General features: G+C 58.6%; 1 protein-coding gene across 2 annotated transcripts in view; it reads left to right on the forward strand.

Moving 5' to 3' along the window:
* Positions 1-21,916, forward strand: part of AP2A2 (adaptor related protein complex 2 subunit alpha 2) — an 85,331-nt gene that overhangs the window by 48,916 nt on the left and 14,499 nt on the right. The window contains exons 5-14 of one of the 2 annotated variants that reach the window (XM_024254421.3): positions 1,770-1,899; positions 5,509-5,610; positions 8,939-9,047; positions 9,629-9,776; positions 10,979-11,147; positions 12,742-12,879; positions 16,984-17,166; positions 17,756-17,853; positions 18,223-18,454; positions 18,541-18,714. In XM_024254421.3, coding sequence (XP_024110189.1) covers positions 1,770-1,899; positions 5,509-5,610; positions 8,939-9,047; positions 9,629-9,776; positions 10,979-11,147; positions 12,742-12,879; positions 16,984-17,166; positions 17,756-17,853; positions 18,223-18,454; positions 18,541-18,714 — 1,483 coding nt within the window. 2 annotated transcript variants of the gene reach the window in all.

The following is a 21,916-nucleotide window of genomic DNA, read 5'->3' on the forward strand; positions in this document are numbered from 1 at the left end:
CGTGTGAGCCGATGTCGGCGAGTAGCTGTGGGGTCCTCGGTCTCCCTCGTGTGAGCCGACGTCGGAGAGTAGCGGTGGGGTCCTCGGTCTCCCTCGTGTGAGCCGACGTTGGAGAGTAGCTGTGGGGTCCTCGGTCTCCCTCGTGTGAGCCGACATTAGCGAGAAGCAGTGGGGTCCTCGGTCTCCCTCGTGTGAGCCGACGTCGGAGAGTAGCTGTGGGGTCCTCGGTCTCCCTCGTGTGAGCTGACATTAGTGAGTAGCTGTGGGGTCCTCGGTCTCCCTCGTGTGAGCCGACGTCGGAGAGTAGCTGTGGGGTCCTCGGTCTCCCTCGTGTGAGCCGACGTCGGCGAGTAGCTGTGGGGTCCTCGGTCTCCCTCGTGTGAGCCGACGTCGGCGAGTAGCTGTGGGGTCCTCGGTCTCCCTCGTGTGAGCCGACGTCGGAGAGTAGCTGTGGGATCCTCGGTCTCCCTCGTGTGAGCAGATGCTGGAGAGTAATGGTGGGGTCCTCAGTCTACCTTGTGTGAGCTGACACCGGAGAGTAGTGATGGGGCCCCGTGTCTCCTTTGTGTGAGCTGATAATTTAGACTGTGTTCATCTGCCTAAGAGAGGAGGCGGATCCTCCTCCTCTCTGAGGAGCGTGGCGTGCTGGGCGCCCTCGTGTGTCGGCATTTGTAGCAACAAGCATGGAAACTGGTTGGCTCTTCTATGTTGAGGGACTGCTGGGGGCCCAGTCATGGGGTTCTGAAGCCGCCTGGCAAGGACAGCCCTGCTGGCGCCTGGTACACACCCCTGACGTGGCCTCGACCACACATCCACATGGACGCATGGGAGGGTGTGTGTGCGGTTCCGGCTCTGGGCTGATCTGGTGAGGATGGGGTGGGCCGGAAGAGGGACACAATACCTACTCCTCCTTGCAGGGGTGTTTGCACCCAGAAGGGGAATTTTTTATTCAAAGTAATTTTTTGGAATAGTATAGGGGGAGATTTAGGAATAAAAAAGCCAAAAGGTAAATGGTACAGGTAGTCCCTATACCCTTTTCTTCCTTCCATGTGGAGCAGCAGATTCCAGCTGATTCTGTTAAGCGCTTGGAGAAGAGACTGACCCTTTTTCAGCTGTGCCTCCACAGCGTCCACCCCAGGCTCCCTGTTGTCTTCCCAGCTGCTTAGCAGAGTCTGGTGGCGGGAGGGCGAAGGGGGATAAGCGGAGCATGGAACACGTCTGTGCCCTGGACAAGCGTGTCGGCAGCAGAGCAGGAGAGCCCGTGGCCGGCTCCCTTCCCACCGTGTCTACAGGGACCCGAAGCCCTTTGCTCCGGGGGCGAGGGCATGTGTGGCCCAGTCGACTGTTCAGGGCGGGCGTGGTGGGGTGAGGGCGGGCATGGGGCAGGGGAAGATCATCAAGCAGATGTGGAGCTCCATGGCGGTGCAGGGCCCTCCAAGCATTTCTGTTGTGATTGTGGATTATTAAGTTGTAACAACAACAACAAGAAAGCTATTGTTCAAACAACGAATGAGCAATGTGAGCTGCCTGTGGTCGGCTGGTGGTTTTGGTGGTGAGAAGGTTGGCAGGGAGACCTTTGGAGCAGGGCCCATGTGTGCTGAGAAAGCTGCTGCTGCCCCCTAGGTGGCCCTCGGCAGGCGGCCCTGAGTGCTGTCTTGGCCCCTGCGCCAGCCCCACCCCCGCGTCTCCTGCTGGCTCTGGGGGGGTGCTCCGTGCAGCTCTGCGCTGTCCTCAGCCCGTTGGGAGTGACTCTGACGTCTGTCTTTCAGAGACACTATGGACAGCGTGAAGCAGAGCGCGGCCCTGTGCTTGCTGCGCCTGTACAGGACGTCCCCCGATCTTGTCCCCATGGGCGACTGGACATCCCGAGTGGTGCACCTGCTCAACGACCAGCACTTGGTAAGCACCCCTGGCTTCGGTTCTCCCCGCTCCCCCAGGTGACCTTTGGGATGGCCGTTGTGAAGACACTATGGTGCGCCTTCTCGGGATGCCCAGGAGAGGCTGTCACAGGGGCTGTTGTGTCTGAGTGCTGAGACCACGGGGGCCCTTCCTGGGGCTGGATGAGTAAGACTCAGCCTCTGCTCATCCTGTGGCCAGGCATTGGCTGAAGCCCTCGGGTAGCACAGAGGCTCTGCAGACACCCGCAGCTGAGACACGTGTCTCCTGGAAACACCTATCTAGTACGGGGAGCTCCTGCCTGGCGTCCCGGCTGCCTGTGCCCTCATCTAGGCTCTAACGTGCAGTCTTACTAATCCACGTGCCTACTCCACGGGCCAGGTCCAGCGGTCATCCCCATGGTATAGGCATACACCAAGGGTGGAGGTTTCGAGCGATTTGGTGATGTGTATTCAGGTGCTGTGAGAGGCAGGTGTCGGGGAGGGGCTAGTGTGTGAGCCTCAGGGGCTTGGGGGTCACAGAGCCGTCCACCGCATCCAGCAGGGGTGGATGTGGGTAGGGTGTGCTTGTCCTGCCTGAACTCTGCTGTATGAATGACAGGGTCAAAGTTGGCAGGAGCGGAAGTATTTCCTGCTGCGTGGAGAGGCATGTGGGCCACGTTCACAAGGATCCAGGATAGAGGGCCGAGAATGCCACTTTCCCATGTTGCTGTGAGCCCCATTCTGGCGGGGGAGCCTTTCAGATGGTGCTGCTGGAGGCTGTCGTCCACCATCCCGTGGACCCTGGGAGGTCATGGGATTTTCCCGCTTTGCGGTCAAGGAGGCTGAAGCTCAGAAAGAGGAAATGCCCTCTCACAGCCCCAGGCCCGTACCCGGAGTTGGCGTGTTGGGGTCTTGGGCATCCGAGAGTGTGCGGGTGAAGCAGCTATGTGGGAGCTGTGAGTCGTTAGGGCCTGGTCAGGGAGGCAGGCCCCGGGCTCCTGCTCCACATGGCAGCCGGGCACTGGGCTGCTGAGGGGCCAGGGCTGCCTGCTTTCCCCTGGGCCTTCTGCAGACAGGATCTGTGCACGCTCTGTGGGACTGGCCGGGACTGCTGTCATTGCTCCTGCTTTGGAAGTTTCCGTGGCCATGCGGCCGCAGGGTCACCCTGAGTGCTTTTCAGGGTGGCAGGGCCTTGCCTCAGGTGGCCACAAGGGCACCTCTCCTCGGATACTTTATGATTCTGTGACGCCAGCTACTTGGTTTGCTTTTTGTATTTTTATGCATGTGGCTTTATTTCACCAGGCACTTGAGTCAGCATATTCTTGGTTATAGGCAACAGAAACTCATCCTGAAGGGGCGCCACAGCCAACCCCAGGGTGGGCCCCCTGCTGCCCAGTACTTTCCCATCTTAGCTCTCCCAGCTTGCGCGCCTGCACCCCCGGCAGCTGTCTTTTGTGTGGCCATGGCTTTTGTCAAGCGCCTTCCACCTCTGGCAGTGAAGGCCTGAGGCTTGGCTTCTCTGGTCTCAAGTCAGGAGCCCCCAAGAAAGGTGTCATTTGCTCACCTAGAGTGAGTGAGCTCCCCCATGGGTCCTTCAGGGAGGTCTTGTGGAGTGGGGCAGGAGGCGTGGGCAGGACCAGGTGGGTGAGGGTCAGAAGGTCGGCGGTCAGGCGTGCGCCTGGAGCGGGGTGTTGGGGAGGGAGGTGATGTGGCCTGAGTGCTGCATGGGCACCGTGCCGAGCCTTGGGTCTGTAGTCTGAGGGTGGCCTGATGGAGCAGACAGGTTGGAGTGGACGAGGACAGGAGGCACCATGGGGAGAAGGGTTGGGGGGCTGGGCCAAGGGCTGGAGGCCACTAAGGAGACACGGAGGTCGCTTTGGCGCCAGCTGCCACCACAGGGGTGCGGCCACGTGTCGCGGGCCTGAGTGTGCCCCTCAAGAGGCCTCTTACAGTCTCAGCGCAGCGGGAGGACGTCCTAAACGAGAGGCTGAGCTCAGCGCCTGTCAGCCTGTTGCAGGGGGCATTCTAGATGCGTGTTTCCTGGGGGAACACGCCGTGAACATTCAGGAGCCCCGTGGGGAATGACTCTGCCCTCATGGAACTTACAGACCTGCAGTTTCTTACAAATTCTTTATTGGACATGGCAAAATCCGTTAGCACTTTGCTCACCGAGAAATACAGGAAGAAGACCAATCAGACCCATTTCTTTCTTACAGCTTTCACATTTTCCTTGGAAAGCTGAGGGCACAGGCACAGCAGGTCTCTGGGGAGAGTGCCGTGCTACAGTAGGTGCACCCCAGCCAGGCTGAGGAGCTGTGGCGCAGGGCGAGCGGTGGGGGGATTGCACCCCAGCCAGGCTGAGGAGCTGTGGCGCAGGGCGAGCGGTGGGGGGATTGCACCCCAGCCAGGCTGAGGAGCCGTGGCGCAGGGCGAGCGGTGGGGGGATTGCATCAGTCATTCAAGTAGACATTTCCTTTGAGACAGAGGCTTGCTCTGTCATCCAGGCTGGAGTGCAGTGGCGCAATCTCAGCTCACTGCAACCTCTGCCTCCTGGGTTCAGGCGATTGTCCTGCCTCAGCTTCCCGAGTAGCTGGGATTACAGGCGAGTGCCACCATGCCTGGATAATTTTTGTATTTTTAGTAGAGATGGGATTTCACCATGTTGGCCAGGCTGGTCTTGAGCTCCTGACCTCAGGGTATCCGCCTGCCTCGGCCTCCCAAAGTGCTGGGATTACAGCGTGAGCCACTGTGCCCACACAAATAGACATTTCCTGAGCTCACTGTTTACATCTTCAGGGTGAATAGGTATCATTTATTTTATATTTTTTAAAAAAATTTATGGGAGAATGTCTTTACATAATTAAAGTCTTTTTTCAAGAGGTCTGAGTGACCGATTCCCTAGTGGCTGTCCTGGAGCGGTAACAGGCTGCCCGGCGCCATGTCCTGTAGCGGTGACAGGCTGCCCGGCGCCGTGTCCCGGTGCGGTGACAGGCTGCCCAGTGCTTTGGGGAGGACCGCTTGTGCCCTGGGATCTGAATCTGTTCTCACTGAGGCCAGGAGGAGCGGGGAGGGAGGACTCGTGTGCTGGGCCTGGTGGCCTCATCCAGCCTGTGGTGGTTCAGTGACTGCCAGGGCCACTTTCCAAAAAGGAGAATGGAAAAGGACTTCTGCAGTTGCTCTTTTCTACAGTCTCACTTCTGGGTTGTAAAGATTCAAATCAGTCTAAAGATAGTGTCTCCCTCTACAGTGAACATGCGTGGTTAAACCAGAGGCAGCAAGTGCAGATGACGGTGGAGGCCAGGCCAGGAGAGGGCAGCAGGCCAGGTGGCGTGTGCAGCCCACATGCTTGACCTGCATGGCTGGACGTGGCCCTCTGGCTCTTCGATGCTGGCAGGGATCTGGGCTAAGCATGACGGAACTTCCCGGTTTTTAAGGAGAAGCTGGAAAAAGAAAACCTGCGTGTGCCATTTTGGAGAACATTGTAGGTTTCTTGGAGTAGGCCTGAGGCCGAGGTGGCTGTGGGCTGCCAGTGTGCTGCTGGTTGGTTTAAGGTTTTCTTTGGAGGATGAGTGAACACAAGTGGTTAGCTTCAAGTGTTCTGACTGTCTGTTGTGTGTGTGTTTTCTTTCAGGGCGTGGTAACTGCAGCCACAAGTCTGATCACCACTTTAGCACAGAAGAACCCAGAAGAGTTTAAAACCTCCGTGTCTCTGGCTGTCTCTAGGCTAAGCAGAGTAAGTCTGTTTGTGGGGGAGCAGAAGTCAGGGTGGGTTTTGTCTTATTTATTTATTAGCTTACTTGTAGAATGCAAGGTATTTGGTCAGTTTATAAATTTAGGGATGAAAACCAACTTGGCTTCTCTGTCAACCTTCTTGTTAATTGAGAACTGTCCCATCTGTACAGAAGCACAGCTCCCTGTTCCCATCGTGTGAGTGAGCACCCAACACCATGTGGGTGGAGAAGGGGCACCCACTGGCCCCGTGTCCCCCACTGGGGAAGCGCGGCTGGTGCTTCGTGGACCCACCATCTGGCGTGCACGCTAAAGCCTGCCGTTCAGCTTCCTGTTTTGAGTTTGATGCAGATGGACCTGCAGCACACATTCTTTTGTTTTGCTCAACATGGTGAAATTTTTGTTTTGTGTGCAGCTGTTATACATTCATGTTTGATGCTTCATAGAATCGGTTGTGTGAATTGACCACTGCAGTTTACCCGCTGTCCTGTTGAACACTTAGCTCCTTGCCCTCTGAAGCTGCTGTGAATCCTCCAGCATGAGCAGTCTTGGATGTCCCTTGGTTTCCATGTGCACGAGATGGCTCAGCTGGGGGCTGCGGCTCCTGAACCTGAGGAGACAGGCATTGCCAGACCAGCTTCCCCTGCGGTGCACCCGGCTCTCACAGCAGCAGCAGGAGGTGCGGGTGCGGCACGCGTAGTGTTAGTCTCTTGTGTTTTAGTCATCTGGGTGTATAGTAGGAGCTCTGTGATTTTTTTTTTTTTTTTTTTTTTTTTTTGAGACAGAGTCTCACTTTGTCGCCCAGGCTAGAGTGCAGCGGTGCAGTCTCGGCTCACTGCCACCTCTGTCTCCTGGATTCAAGGGATTCTCCTGCCTCAGCCTCCAGAGTAGCTGGGAGTACAGGCACCCGCCACCAAGCCTGGCTAATTTTTGTATTTTTAGCAGAGATGAGGTTTCACCATGTTGGCCAGGCTGGTCTTGAACTCCTGACCTCAAGCAATCTACCTGCCTTGGCCTCCCAAACTGCTGGAATTAACAGGCGTGAGCCACGTCACCCGGCCTCTTTGTGATTTAAATCTACGTTTTCCTGATTATCAATGAGGTTGAGCAACTTTGCATGTTGATTGGCTATTTGGGTGTCTTGTTTTGTGAAGTGCCTAAGTCTTTTACCCATTTTTACCCTGGGTTGTCCGTTTTTTGTGTTGAATATTTCACCATTAAGTATGATGTCTGCTTTAGAATTTTGTTGTTGTTGTTGGTACTCTTCACATTAAAGAAGTTCCTTTCTCTATCTAGTTTGTCAAACAGTTTTTATCATTAACTGGTAAAAACATTTGAACTAGGAGTTTTGTTTGCGGGAAGCTTTCTTTTTTTTTTTGAGATGGGGTCTCGCTCTTGGTGCCCAGGCTGGAGTGCAGTGGTACGATCTCGGCTCACCGCAACCTCTGCCTCCCAGGTTCAAGCGGTTCTCCTGCCTCAGCCTCCCGAGTAGCTGGGATTAACAGGCGCCTGCCAGCACGCCTGGCTGATTTCGTATTTTTAGTAGAGACGGGGTTTTTCCATGTTGGTCAGGCTGGTCTCGAACTCCTGACCTCAGGTGATCTGCCAACCTTGGCCTCCCAAAGTGCTGGGATTATAGGTGTGGGCCCCTGCGCCCGGCTGTGAAACTTTTCTAATTACGAATTCAATTTATTTTATAAGTTGTGGAACTGTGCATATTTTCTTTTTCTTTTCTTTTTTTTTTTTTTTTTTGAGTCGGAGTCTCACTGTTGCCCAGGTTGAAGTGCAATGGCACGATCTCGGTTTACTGCAACCTCTGCCTGGGTTCAAGCGATTCTCCTACCTCAGCCTCCCGAGTAGCTGGGACTACAGGCCCTCGCCACCACGCCCAGTTAATTTTTGTATATTTTTGGTGGAGATGGGGTTTCACCACAATGGCCAGGCTGGTTGCGAACTCCCGACCTCAAGTGATTCCACCTGCCTTGGCCTCCCAAAGTGCTGGGATTATAGGCACGAGCCACTGCACCTGGACTCCTTTCCTCTGCTTTCTTTGGGCTAATTTGCTAGTCTCTTTTTATTATTTACTTATTTATTTTGAGATGGAGTCTCACTCTGTCGGCCAGGCTGGAGTGCAGTGGCATGATCTTGGCTCACTGCAAGCTCCGCCTCCTGGATTCACACCATTCTCCTGCCTAAGCCTCCCGAGTAGCTGAGACTACAGGTGCCTGCCACCATGCCTGGCTAATTCTTTGTATTTTTTAGTAGAGATGGGGTTTCACCATGTTAGCCAGGATGGTCTCGATCTCCTGACCTTGTGATCCACCCGCCTTGGCCTCTCAAAGTGCTGGGATTACAGGCGTGAGCCACCGCGCCTAGCCTAGTCTCTTTTTAAACCCTTGAGATGAATTTTTGTTGCTTTTCTCTTTATATTTGTTTCAAATATGTACAGTTAAGGCTGTACATTTCTCTCTGAGCCTGGCCTTAGCTGCGTACGTGTTTGAGAGACAGCTCATGTTGGCCGTGTCTCTGTGTCACGGAAGTGCTGTGATTCTTGCCTTTCCTGCTTTGTGTTTGTGCCTTTCAGCCTTCTCTTTGACAGACAGCCTAGAGCTTGCCTCCCTGCAGCAGGAGTCCGTGACCCAAGTCTGGGCTGGCATCTTGCAGCTTAGGGCAGGAGTCAGGGTGAACCTTTCTGAATGGGTTCACTTATGGTCTAAAAGTGTCACACGTGAGCTTTGTAGGAAGGCAGGAACTACCCTGACCTCCAGGAAATAGGAGACCTCGGGCTGTATGTCAGTGGAAATGCGAGGTTGTCGTGATTGTCACGATGGAGGATCTGCCAAGCCGAAGGCCGTATTGGACAAAGAGATGGGATGTGAGTGAGGCAGGCAGGCTCCTGCCTCTGCGAACTCACCATCTGGGTTGGCCTGTGGTCAGGGGGCCCTGTGGGGTTGTGGGGTAGGGTCAGAATGCTGGCTTCTGGGGGTGGGGGTGCTTTTTCCTTCTGAGGAGCCTAAAGCTCTCTCTCTTGTTTCATTCATGTGCCGGTCCACAAAGGAAAGACTGTAGTTTCAAATCCAGGTGCTATGGTGTCTTGTACCGAGCGAGGGCTGCCACTCAGCTGCGGCAGCGTGTTGCCGAGTGACAGGGCAGCCCTCTCACAGCGAACCCAGGGGGTACCAAGCAGTGTCAGACACTCCTGGCACATGAAACAAAACCATTTTTCCAGCTCAGGTGTGACCCGAGGAGTGAGTATGGCTTTTCTTTGGGTCCCAGCAGTAGGGGCTCGTGCCCAGCAGCGTGTCTCATTCATTGCCTGTGCTGTCTTACAGATCGTGACGTCCGCATCCACAGATCTCCAGGATTACACTTACTATTTTGTCCCGGCTCCCTGGCTGTCTGTCAAACTGCTGAGGCTGCTGCAGTGCTACCCACCCCCAGGTAACGCGCAGGCCGCGGCTCCTGAAGCTGCACCAGTGCCGGTCTGATTCCCTGTCTCAGATTTAAGTGGTTTGTTTATTATTTTAAGAAGTGTGTTACTAGCCCTGCCTCTTGATTCATGGACCTTTCTGCCAGTGCTGCCATACGCACCGGCTTTCGTGGAGCAGTTATTGCAGAGCCTACAGTTTTGTTAGGGTTTGGGTCTATTTGTGCTTTTATAGTATCAGATTTTTGCAGGTTTTCTTTTTGAGACGGAATCTCCCCCTCCTGAGTAGCTGGGATTACAGGCACCTGCCATCATACCCGGCTAACTTTTGCGTTTTTTGTAGAGACAGGGTTTCACCGTGTTGGCCAGTCTGTTCTTGAACTCCTGACCTCAGGTGACTGGCCTGCCTCGGCCTCCCAAAGTGCTGGGATTACAGAAGTGAGCCACTGTGCCCAGCCTGTCTCAGTTTTGTAAATGCTCCCAGCTGGGTACACAAATGTGAGTGAACTATATTAAAAATGCTCTCATGATGTATGGGTGCGGCCGGGAGGGGCAGGGTGGAGACTGGTGAGCACCGTTCTGTCTTGCCCAGAAGACCCCGCAGTGCGAGGCCGCCTGACCGAGTGCCTGGAGACCATCCTGAACAAAGCCCAAGAACCGCCCAAGTCGAAGAAGGTCCAGCATTCCAACGCCAAGAACGCCGTGCTCTTCGAGGCCATCAGCTTAATCATTCACCATGACAGGTGTGTCGTCTGCCTGTGGAGGGGCTTCGTCTCGCGCGCACACACGCGTTCCTTCTCGTTGGCACGAGACTGGGCGGATCATGTCTGGTTTGTCTACTCCGTGGGCCTCCCCTTCATCCTGCCTCTGTGCTCCCTGCCGGATGCTTTTCTTCTTTCTGTGCAGCCCGGCCCCTCTTGCTCTGAGCTCACCGTGGATTGCTTTGCTGACTGTGGTCTCATCCCCCACAAGGGCCTTTTCCTCTTTCCCCTGAGCATCCCCACTCCTGACTGGCTTCTCATGTAGTGGAACAGAGAGGAGACGGGTGGGGTGGGGGGCGTGCGTGCACGTGTCCTGTGGCTTTGCTGGGTGTGGAGCCGCACTTGGTGGGTCCAAGGTCCCAGGGCAGTGCTGGAAACAGCTGTGCCCATCCACGCAGCACAGAGGCGCAGGGTGGGTGGTCGCTCCACACAACCTGGAGGTTCTGCCTCCTCTGCTCCCAGGCCTTTTCTGCTCAGCAATTGCAGCGCACCACATGTGGTCTGGCGTGGGTCTTGCGTGTGGTGCCGTGCTTTAGGGTCCTGTGAGAATGAGATCGCAGCTCCCACCAGGCTCCCAATAATGAGAGAACGTGCCAGGCTGTGGGCAGACGCTCTCTACAGCTAGTGATCACCACCCATTTGCTACTACAGCATTTTTACAAATGATGAAAACTCAGTCTGAGAGTCACACTTCAGAGCTGAGAGTTATTAAAACTGAAATTTCCCATTTTGGAGAAAGCTCTGTTGTTATGTGACGAGAAGCCACATCCTGAGGAGACAGTAGAGTCAGTGGGGCAGCAGCTGTGCTCCCGGCCTTCTCAGCCTTCTCCCTGCCCCGGGCTGGTGCCTCTGGCTGAGACCCCATTGAGGGTCACAGCTTGACCGGCCTCCCACGAGCCTGATGCAGACTGAGGCTCAGGAGGTGCTGGGAAGGCTCCAGTGGATGCATGGGCTGACTCACGGTGGGGATGCACAGAATGCACGCAAAACGGACGTCAGGGGTAGGGGTCGGGTGTCATCTGCATCTGGGGAGGCCCCCGAGTTCCCACTTGAGCAGTGCGGTGGCGGCGAGTGCCGTGTGACTTTGCTGTCTGCCATCTGGACCCGTCGGGGAACGCAGACTCTGTCCAGTTTGTGTTGCACTTGCTGAGGAAACCCCACCCACTTCCCCTCCCTCCACACAGTGAGCCGAACCTGCTTGTCCGCGCCTGCAACCAGTTGGGCCAGTTCCTGCAGCACCGCGAGACCAACCTGCGCTACCTGGCCCTGGAGAGCATGTGCACGCTGGCCAGCTCCGAGTTCTCCCACGAGGCTGTCAAGACGCACATCGAGACGGTCATCAACGCCCTGAAGGCGAGTGCCCTGTCCTCGGGGTCTGCTCACTCCCTGCGCAGGTGCCATGGGCCTTCCTGTGAAGGCTGGGGGGACGCAGTGCTTCCTGACTCCCCGCAGATATGGAGGTGGTGCTGGTGCTGCTGGCCTCCGCCTGTCACCTACTCTTGGGAGGTCACACCACAGTTGAGGGCCGTGCTGCCTGGAGATGGCCAGGACGGCCCCGCCGTCCTGGTTAGGCTGAGCACAGGAGTCCCCGGCAGCCCTTTCCCTGCTGGGGACAGGCACCCGTATGCCATCCCACACGTGCATAGTGCCGACAAGTAGAAATGGTTCTTCTTGGTAGAAAGATGAATTTTTTTTCCCTTATCTCCAAGAAAATCCCCCTTTTACAAAGGAAACTCACTTTGTTCGGGGTTTAAAATTTCAGAGTTGGGGCCGGGCGTGGTGGCTCACGCCTGTAATCCCAGCACTTTGGGAGGCCGAGGCGGGTGGATCATGAGGTCAGGAGATCGAGACCATCCCGGCTAACATGGTGAAACCCCGTCTCTACTAAAAATGCAAAAAAAATTAGCTGGGCGTGGTGGCGGCTGGTGCCTGTAGTCCCAGCTACTCGGGAGGCTGAGGCAGGAGAATGGCGTGAACCCGAGAGGCGGAGCTTGCAGTGAGCAGAGATCGCACCACTGCACTCCAGCCTGGGCGACAGAGCGAGACTCCGTCTCAAAAAACCAAAAAATTTCAGAGTTGGAAGAGCCCAGTTGAGGTTGGCCATTGCCAGCCTTTGCGAGTCTCCAGAGCGACCTCGAGGGTTCGTTCCACGTAGGGGACCGTGCGGCGTGTCCACCAAGTCCCTAGTCACCAGTGCGCATGCGTTAGGGAGTGGGAGGCGGGGAGCTGCACATTCCCCGTCTGGCTCAGCCTCAGGCTGTGGCGGGGCCACTCCCAGTCCCCAGCATGAATGCGTGCAGCTCACAGATATTCCGGGTGGCGTGCGAGGGGCTCGTGGTGGGCATTTGGTATTCTGGATTCTTCTTGGTCCTGGTTCGGTGTTTGTTTTAGTCAAACCCTATTGTCAGAAAGGCTGGACACTCGTTTGCACACGGCCTGTGCTAGGGCTGGTGGTGCCCACTCTCCTGCCTTTGTTGGGAGCAGAGCTGGGGCTTTCTCGTGCTGCAGAGCCTCCTGGGGGCCCATCAGCACGGGCTCCGGGGTGGGGCGTGAGGACCTGCCTTGGGGCAGCTCCGTGGCAGTGCCCGAGGCAGCGGGGTCTTTGGCTGCATGGAAGGGAGTCCTTGATGGCCCGCACCAGGCAGTGCGCTCAGTCCTAGCGAAGCTGGACCTTGTGGAGGGAGGCGCGGCGAGCAGGTGAAATCCAGGCAGTGTGCTGGGTCCTAGCGAAGCTGGCCTGTGCGGGAGGGCCGGGCCAGCAGGCGGAACTCTATTCCGGGCTGTCCAGACACATGGGCCCGAGTGCAGGTCGGCTCCCTGGACCTGTATGTGCGTATGAGGGAAGCTCAGAGTGGGTGTTGAGATGTGGGTGCCGGGCCTGTCCCCAGCCTGTCCCCAAGCCTGTGCCTTGCTCCTGCGGCCTCTTACTCTGTGCCTTGTTCCCCAGACTGAGCGGGACGTGAGCGTGCGGCAGCGGGCCGTGGACCTCCTCTACGCCATGTGCGACCGCAGCAACGCCCCACAGATCGTGGCCGAGATGCTGAGCTATCTGGAGACAGCTGACTACTCCATCCGAGAAGAGATTGTGAGTTCTGGTGGCCTCTGAGTCCTCTCCTGCCACAGGCGTGAATCTCAGCGGCAGGATTTCCTTCGTGCTCTGCGATTCTGTCCAGCAGGGCTTGATTGAGAACCCATGAGATGCTGAATACAAGGCTCCTCTGCCTCCGTGTTTCAATCCACATTTTCAAGCTGGGTGTGGTGGCACCTGTGGTCCCAGCTACTCCTGAGGCGGAGGCGGGAGGATCACCTGAGGCCAGGAGGTTGAGGCTGCAGTGAGTCGAGATCATGTCACTGCACTCTAGCCTGGGCAACACAGCGAGACCCTGTCTTAAAAAAAAAATCAGCATTTTTGGTAGAGTCATTTGGTCTTGAAAATAACTATTGGCCGGGTGTGGTGGCTCACCCCTGTACACTTTGGGAGGCCAAGGTGGGCGGATCACCTGAGGTCGGGAGTTCAAGACCAGCCTGACAAACATGGAGAAACCCCGACCCCGTCTCTACCGAAAATACAAAATTAGCTGGGCGTAGTGGCGCATGCCTATAATGCCAGCTACTCCGGCGGCTGAGGCAGGAGCATCGCTTGAACCTGGGAGGCGGGGGCTGAGGCAGGAGAATCGTTTGAACCTGGGAGGCGGAGGCAGAGGTTGTGGTGAGCCGAGATTGCGCCATTGCACTCCAGCCTGAGCAACAAGAGCGAAACTCTGTCTCAGAAAAAAAAAAAGAAAGAAAATAACAAACGCTCTCCCTGCACGGCTTCTGTGGCCTGCCTGTCCTTGCGGTCATAGCACTGCAGCCCCAGGTCTGAGTGAGGCTGCAGCCGTCTGCTCTGGGGCTGCACAAATGCAGACTCCTGTGGGCAAAATTCTTTTAATTGTGTTGCATTTTGAGCCCTTGAATTAATCCTTTGTGGCTTGGCTTTTTTGTGTGTGTCCCTCTTGATCTCTGGGAAGGACAGGATCTAGGCCATAGCTTAATTTCCCGTGTTGTTTTTCTTCACAAAGTAGGTGTGCACACTTGCCAGATAGCTGAAGCTCATCAAACCTGTATGTGTGAAAGACTGAGCATGAACCAAAACCTGAGGGAAGAAACCCTTGTGGAGGCCACATGGTCAGCAGAGAAGAGGGCCCGAGGCCTCCACCATGCTCACAGGCCTCTCAGGCTCACCGTGTCTGTGGATGGTGGGGTTTAAAGGGGAGGCCCGGTGTCCTTGTGTGGGGTTGGCCACTGTGACCAGCCATGACCACAGCCTCTTGTTGAGGCTCAGACAGCGCCTCCGTTGTACAGAAAGAGCTTTGTTATTTGTTTTTTTTGGGCAAAGTGCGGCTCAAGGCCTCCTTGGGAGCTTTGCCGAGAGCCAGTGTTGGAGCTAGTGGCAGGTGACAGGGTTGCTCTGGGCAGGGTTGTGTGGTCATGCCCAGGTGAGAGACTCGGGTTTTCAGGGGTCTTTTAGTGAACGGAGGAGCCCAGGTGCTGGGGCTTCAATGCTGAGGGGTGAAATTACCATGGACTGAGCTTCAGTGAGGCGCTGCAGACCTGCAGAGAGCAGGGGCCAGGAGGTGGCTCTCACGCTGGACTGTCCACCCTCCAGGACAGTGGGCCTGGGAAGTTGAGGGGGACAGGGACAGGGGTGGGCTGACTCCCGGCAGGGGGCCCCAAGGGCGGGCACCGTGGGGAGGATTTCGTGTAGGGCAGGGCTGTCTGTAGAGGGGCCAGGCCGGTGCTTGTTGACTGCAGCCAGTGGTCCGTCTCTGGCCTGGCTGGGGCAGTGTGGCCTGGTCTCAACACTTGTGGTGGGGTGGGGCTGGCTCTGGGGACGGCCGTCACAGGAGCCTTGTTCCTGATCGTTGTTCTGGGTGTTTTGAACAGAGACAGAAGCAGTGTGCTTCTGAGTGCAGTTGTGCAGATTTTGAGGTCCTGGGCATTCGTCAGCCCGATGTCTGCTCTCGCCCCTCTGCGTGATGAGCGGCAATCCTCAGCCGGCTCCTGCTGTGAGGAGTAAGACAGGTGCTGTGTCTCAGCCTGCATGATGCTCCCCCCACCCTGTCCTTTCAGCCGGGCATGGTGCTCCCCTCAGCCTGTCCTTTCAGCCGGGCATGGTGCTCCCCTCAGCCTGTCCTTTCAGCCGGGCATGGTGCTCCCCACACCCCGTCCTTTCAGCCGGGCATGGTGCTCCCCTCACCCTGTCCTTTCAGCCGGGCATGATGCTCCCCTCACCCCGTCCTTTCAGCCGGGTATGGTGCTCCCCTCACCCCATCCTTTCAGCCGGGCATGGTGCTCTCCCCACCCCGTCCTTTCAGCCGGGCATGGTCCTCCCCCTACCCTGTCCTTTCAGCCAGGCATGGTGCTCCCCCCATCCTGTCCTTTCAGCCGGGCATGGTGCTCCCCTCACCCTGTCCTTTCAGCTGGGCACGATGCTCTCCCCACCCCGTCCTTTCAGCCGGGCATGGTGCTCCCCTCCGTCCTTTTAGCCTGGCATGGTGCTCTCTTCACCCTGTCCTTTCAGCTGAGCATGGTGCTCCCCCAACCCCATCCTTTCAGCTGGGTATGGTGCTCCCTTCCATCCTTTCAGCCGGGTATGGTGCTCCCCTCCGTCCTTTCAGCCGGGTATGGTGCTCCCCTCCGTCCTTTCCGCCGGGTATGGTGCTCCCCTCCGTCCTTTCAGCCGGGCATGATGCTCCCCCCACCCCATCCTTTCAGCCGGGCATGGTGCTCCCCTCCATCCTTTCAGCCAGGCATGGTGCTCCCCTCCGTCCTTTCAGTCGAGCATGGCAGAGCGTGTTCTCTGGCTGTGCTAGGTGCTAAGTGTCCAAACTGGACATGGCCCACTCCCTGCCTACTCGGCACCTTGCCATCCATGGAGGGGGACGGATTGAGAGCAGGACCGTGGGTTGCTGTGCTGTGGGTGGGATGGCTGGAGGAAGTGCCCGATGTTCTGGGGGCCTCAGGAGGCATTACACTCCTGGGGGGCTGTGTGGACTTCTGCAGCAGGCGGTAGTGGCCTGGTCTGGAGAGGATGATGGTGCAGAGGCTACTGGGAGGGCAGAGCAGCCGTTCGTGGAGGGGTGGGAGGTAGCTTAGCACAGGGTGGGGAGCAGGGCGTGCGAGGCAGGGGTGGAGGCAGACATGGGACCCTGCCAGTGAGGCCTGAGGGCCCCTGGTGCACAGCCCCGAGCTGAGGGTAGGGCTCAGAGGCAGTACATTTTGGAGTGATGCCCTGGAAGTGTCATGGAGTCAGGTTGGGGTTTGGGGGTCCAGGCTCCAGGCAGGGACTCTTTGCGTGGGGGCACAGTCACCAGCACCTGAGAGGCCAGTGGCAGGGTGTGGAGAGGGGGCGGCAGGGTGCGGGGAGGGGTGGCAGAGTATTAGGGGTGCCTTTGGGAGGCGCGTGGTCTTGATGCCTGCTGGCATTGGTGCTGACAGCTGGCGCTGTTCGAGGGGGGCTTGGTTCCAGGCGAGGTGACTTTGGGGAGATGAGTTTGGTGTCGTACAGCCTGGCAGAGCTCCATGTGCGTGGCTGCCACGTGGGTGTGGGCTGGGCAGGTGCCTCCGGGGGGCATCCGTGAGAGTGAGCCAGAGAGAGGAAGAAGGGGAACCCCCAGGTGAGGCTCGCAGGAAAGATTGGCCAGAGCCAGAGGAAACCAGCAGAGAACTGGCCACCAGGAGCCCGGGGTGGCGCAGTCAGTGGCCGCCGGGAGCCCAGGGTGGCGCGGTCAGAGGTCAGAGGAGTGCTGCTGCCTGGAGCCCAGGGTGGCATGGTCAGAGGTCAGAGGAGTGCTGCTGCCTGGAGCCCAGGGTGGCGCAGTCAGAGGTCAGAGGTCAGAGGAGTGCTGCCACCGGGTGCTGGGGCTTTGGGAGAGAAGGGCCCAGGTGGGAGGTGGCCTGGCTGTGGCCGTGGCCTTCTGTGCACTGGTCTCCGCCTCTTCCTGGCTTTCCTTGCTTAAGTCAGGGCATCTTAAACTTTCTGGGCTCGTGGACTTTCTTGAGAATCGAGTTCAAGCTTCCTGCGTGTCCCAAACTTTTGTAGACACATTGAGGTGCTTCTGAAACTCACTTTGACTTTGGACGACAGTTTGGTCTTGGGATTGCCATGGCCTGCAGGTGCCGGCCCTCAGTAGCCCGTCCCCTGCAGGTGCTGAAGGTCGCCATCCTGGCTGAGAAGTATGCGGTGGACTACACCTGGTATGTGGATACCATCTTGAACTTGATCCGAATTGCTGGTGATTACGTGAGTGAAGAGGTGTGGTACCGAGTCATTCAGATCGTCATCAACCGGGACGACGTGCAGGGCTATGCGGCCAAGACTGTGTTCGAGGTATGGCCCGCAGGACAGCAGGAAGGATGGGGTGGAGGGCAGTCGCAGAAGGTGAGCAGTGAGTCGTTCCAGCCTGGCTGGGTGGAGGTGCCGAGGGCCGTCGCTGACCCCTCTTGCCCCTCAGCTCTTCCCTGAGGCTCTAGCTCCTCCGCTGTTGGTGCCCCTCGCTGAGTCCCAGTTTCTTCTCACTCTAACTCTCAAACTTCTGGCTCTCTGGGGGCCACCTGAGAAAGCCGGCCTCTGTGTGTGTGAGAGCATGCTGGGGCCTGCCGTGGTGGGGCCTGCTGTGTCCATCGGAGAGGATTAGGCCACCGGGAAGGGGTGTGCCATGAGGACGCTGGCAGAACCTCCCCAGCCAGAGCCTGTTGTGGATGCTGCAGCTCCCTCCAGGGCAGGTCAGCGTGTGGCAGCCTTGGGTTCCTTGCTGCTGACACGGGTGCTGAGGAAGGCAGGGATGGGCAGTTGGACTGGTGTCTCCAGGAAGCTGAGGGGCTGGTGCTGGTGTAGGGTGCGCTGCGCCAGGACGTGCCTGCCTCGCCTTAACTCTGGCACCTGGCTGCCACCCGGGCTCATTGTTTGTGCTTCGTAGGCTCTTCAGGCTCCCGCGTGCCACGAGAACCTGGTCAAGGTGGGCGGCTACATCCTGGGGGAGTTCGGAAACCTGATAGCTGGAGACCCAAGATCCAGGTGAGAGGCCCTTTGCGAATCGGGGCTGTGTGCGCTCCAGCGGGCCTCGGTGGCCGGTGTCAAGAGGCAAGGCACCAGCTGGCCCTGCTGCGAGGCCTTGCAGAGCCGCTTCTGCTCCCGATCGGCATCTTTTTGTTTTCCTTCAGTTGATAGAAAAAGCAGGGATTCTAGTAGAAAGTGGAGACATGGGGTTGATGGCTGACTTTGTGAAAGGGGCATCTTGCAGTGGGATCTGGAGCTGGAAGAGGGTCCTGACCAGCAGCCTCTGGTGCAGGCAAGGGGGTCTTGCCGCCGTCCCTCCCCTGCGGGGATGTGCTGGAGCAAGGGGACGACGGTGTTCCCATGTTGTGCTCTCCCCGCCCTCCCCAGCCCGCTGATCCAGTTCAACCTGCTGCACTCCAAGTTCCACCTGTGCAGCGTCCCCACCCGCGCGCTGCTCCTGTCCACCTACATCAAGTTCGTGAACCTCTTTCCGGAGGTGAAGCCCACCATCCAGGACGTGCTGCGCAGCGACAGCCAGCTGAGGAATGCAGATGTGGAGCTGCAGCAGCGTGCCGTGGAGTACTTGCGGCTCAGCACCGTGGCCAGCACCGACATTCTGGTAGGAGGCCCCCACCCTTCGGGCTGGCTTGACTGAGGGTTGGAGGTCAGGAGCTCTGACCAATCCCACCCTGTGTTCTTTCCAAGGCAACCGTGCTGGAGGAGATGCCCCCGTTCCCGGAGCGGGAGTCCTCCATCTTGGCAAAGCTCAAGAAGAAGAAGGGCCCCAGCACGGTGACAGACCTGGAGGACACCAAGCGGGAGAGGAGTGTGGATGTGAACGGGGGTCCTGAGCCTGCCCCGGCCAGCACCAGCGCCGTGGTGGGTCCCTCACCTGCTGTGCACCCAGACCTGTCAGGGCCTCACCCCCAAGACTTGGGACCAGCAGAGCATTTGCCTGTCAGGGAGGAGCATGTACTGAGAACCCAGGCGCCGGCTGTCCCTGCTGGACACCCCGCTGTCCTGTCCCGGGGGCCACTGTCCCTGCTGGACACCCCGCTGTCCTCTCCCGGGGGCCGCTGTCCCTGCTGGGCAAGGCACTTCCTTCAGACCATCGTCTTGTCCAGCTCAGCTCCCACATCCTCTGTGGTGACTTGTTTTAGGGGAAGTGGCGTCCCCTCTCCTACAGGACTGCCTCACCCAGGCAGCTGTCCTCACATGCTTTGTTGATTTAGAGAGGACCTGTGCTGCCTTGCTCTTTGAGGTTTTATGTAGTGAGTTGGGTTAGGTCTGGTTTTCCTTGTATGTGTGATGCGATGAGAATAATCCCGTAACAGAATGTGTCCTGTGGTATTTGTCGGGTGAGAAGTGTCGTTTTGAGAGTTGCATTTTTGCTTGGCTCTGCTTGCCAGCTGTTCCCCTCTGCACTGTCAGGGAGGGCTCCTGTCGGGGTCATGCGGGCTTTCTGTTTGTGCAGTTAGAGGAGCTCTGGAGAGAGTCTTCTCTCCAGGACGCAGGTCTAGTGGTGGCAGCCAGTGCTGCTACCCAGTATCGGCAGGGCTTTGTGGGGTGAGCTCCTGTGGTGGTGCCTGCCCTGGCAGTTTGCTGGTTGGGAGGGTGCTCATGTCGGAGTCCTGGCACTCGTTGGTGGGGACCTGCTTATGTGCCCCTGCTGACCATGTGTCCTGCTCCTCTGGCCGACAGTGCAGGGCCTGCCATGGGGCTGGTATCCAGGCTGAGCCTGACATCTCGCCCAGTGGCTTCTCCTCCCCCTCCTCCCCCTCTTCCTCCCTCTCCGTCCTCCCTCCCTCTCCTCGTCCCCCCTCCCTCTCCTCGTCCCCCCTCCTCCCCCTCCTCCTCTCCCTCCTCCCCCTTCTCTCCCATTCTCCCCCTCCCCCTCCCCCTCCTCTTCCTTCCCCTCCCCATCCTCCCCCTCCCCTCCCCCTCCCCTTCCCCTCCCCTCCCCTCCCCTCCCCTCCCCCTTCCCCTCCCCTTCCCTTCCCCCTCCCCCCTCCCCCTCCCCTTCCCCTCCCCTCCCCTCCCCTTCCCCTCCCCTCCCCCTTCCCCTCCCCTCCCCTCCCCTTCCCCCTCCCCCCTCCCCTCCCCTCCCCCTCCCCCTCCCCCTCCCCCCTCCCCTCCCCCCTCCCCTCCCCCTCCCCCTCCCCCTTCCCCCTTCCCCCTCCCCCTCCCCCTCCCCCTCCCCCTCCCCCTTCCCCTTCCCCCTCCCCCTTCCCCCTTCCCCCTCCCCCTTCCCCCCTTCCCCTCCCCTTCCCCTCCCCTTCCCCTCCCCTTCCCCTCCCCTTCTCCTCCCCCTTCCCCTCCCCCCTCCCCCTTCCCCTCCCCCCTCCCCCTTCCCCTCCCCCCTCCCCCTTCCCCTCCCCCCTCCCCTTCCCCTCCCCCTTCCCCCTCCCCCTTCATCCTCCCCCTTCTCCCTCCTCCCTCTCTTCCCCCTCTCCCTCCCCTCCCCCTTCATCCTCCCCCTTCCCCCTCCCCCCTTCCCGTCCTCCTTCCTCTCCTCCTCCCCCTCTCCCTCCTCCTCCCTCTCCTCCTCCCTTCTCTCCTCCTCCCCCCTCCTCCTCCCTCCTCTCCTCCTCCCTTTCCCTCTTTCTCCCTCTCCTCCTCCCTCTCCTCCTCCCACTCCTCCTCCCCCTCCTCCCCTCTTCCCCCTCCCCTCCTCCCCTCTTCCCCTCTTCCCCTCTTCCCCCTCCCCTCCTCCCCTCTTCCCCCTCCCCTCCTCCCTCCCTCTCCTCCTCCTTTCTTCTTCCTCCCTTCTTCCCTCTCTTCTTCCCTCTCCTCCTCTCCTCCCCCTCCTCTCCTCCCTCTCCTCCTCCTCTCCTCCCCCTCCCCCTCCTCTCCTCCCCCTCCCCTCCTCCCTCTCCTCCTCCTCTCCTCCTCCTCTCCTCCCCCTCCCCTCCTCCCTCTCCTCCTCCTCTCCTTCCTCCCCCTCCTCCTCCTCTCCTTCCTCCCCCTCTCCTTCCTCTCCCTCTCCTTCCTCTCCCTCTCCTTCCTCCCCCTCCCCTCCTTCCTCCCCCTCCCCTCCTTCCTCCCCCTCCCCTCCTTCCTCCCCCTCCCCTCCTCCCTCCCCCTCCCTCTCCTCCCCTTCCTTCTCCTCTCCTTCTCCCCCTCCTTCTCCTCCCCCCTTCTCCTCCCCCCTTCTCTTCCTCCTTTCCCTCGTCTTCCTCCTCCCCCTTTCCCTCCTCTTCCTCCCCCCTCCCCCTCCCTTTCTTCCCCCTCCCCTCCTCCTCTCCTTCTCCCCCTTCTCCTCCCCCTTCTCCTCCCCCTTCTCTTCCTCCTTTCCCCCCTCTTCCTCCTCCCCCTTTCCCTCCTCTTCCTCCTCCCCCTCCCCCCTCCCTTTCCTCCCCCTCCCCTCCTCCTCTCCTTCCTCCTCCCTTCCTCCTCTCCTTCCTCCTCCTCCCCTCCTCTTTTCTCCTCCTCCCCCCTCCTCTTCCTCCTCCTTTCTCTCCTCCTACTCCCTCTTCTCCTCCTCCCTCTCCTCCTCCTCCCTTCTCTTCCTCCCCCTTCCTCCTCCCCCTCCTCCTCCCCCTCCTGGCTGAGCCTGACATCTTGCTGAGCAGTCTTCCCTCCCCCTCCTCCTCCCTCTCCCCTCCCTCCACCTAGTGTCCTCCATGCAGCCCCTGTCCCCCTGTGCCCTCTCTCTATGTTGTTTGTGGCATGCTGCTGTGCCTGCCCTCTGGAGGCTTGAATTGCCTGTGAGCTGATCCTGGAGTGAATGAAGTGAATGAAAGATGTGACTGTTTCTCCCAAGGTGGGCGTCTTCCCTTCACACCTGAGCACCTTCATGCTTATGTTTCTCACATGCTCTGTAGAGCTGGTGACCTGCTTTTGACCCTGTCTCCTCCCGTGGGACGTCACTAACCAGGGCCTGGTGCTGCAGGCCTCTGTCACTTCTCTAATCCATCTCTCCCTCTCCTTCGGACATCTTGACATAGGTTTCTGGAGGCAGAAACTTGCTTGTGGAGATTTGTCTGTGAGCTGCCGGAGCAGGGGCCTTCCCGTGGGTGCTGGGCCGGCAGCGGCTCCGCTCTGCGGAGAGGAGGATGCGGCCCCAGTTGGGTGAGGAGGC

Source organism: Pongo abelii, chromosome 9 (assembly GCF_028885655.2).
Source record: "Pongo abelii isolate AG06213 chromosome 9, NHGRI_mPonAbe1-v2.0_pri, whole genome shotgun sequence".
NCBI classification, from domain to species: Eukaryota; Metazoa; Chordata; class Mammalia; order Primates; family Hominidae; genus Pongo; species Pongo abelii.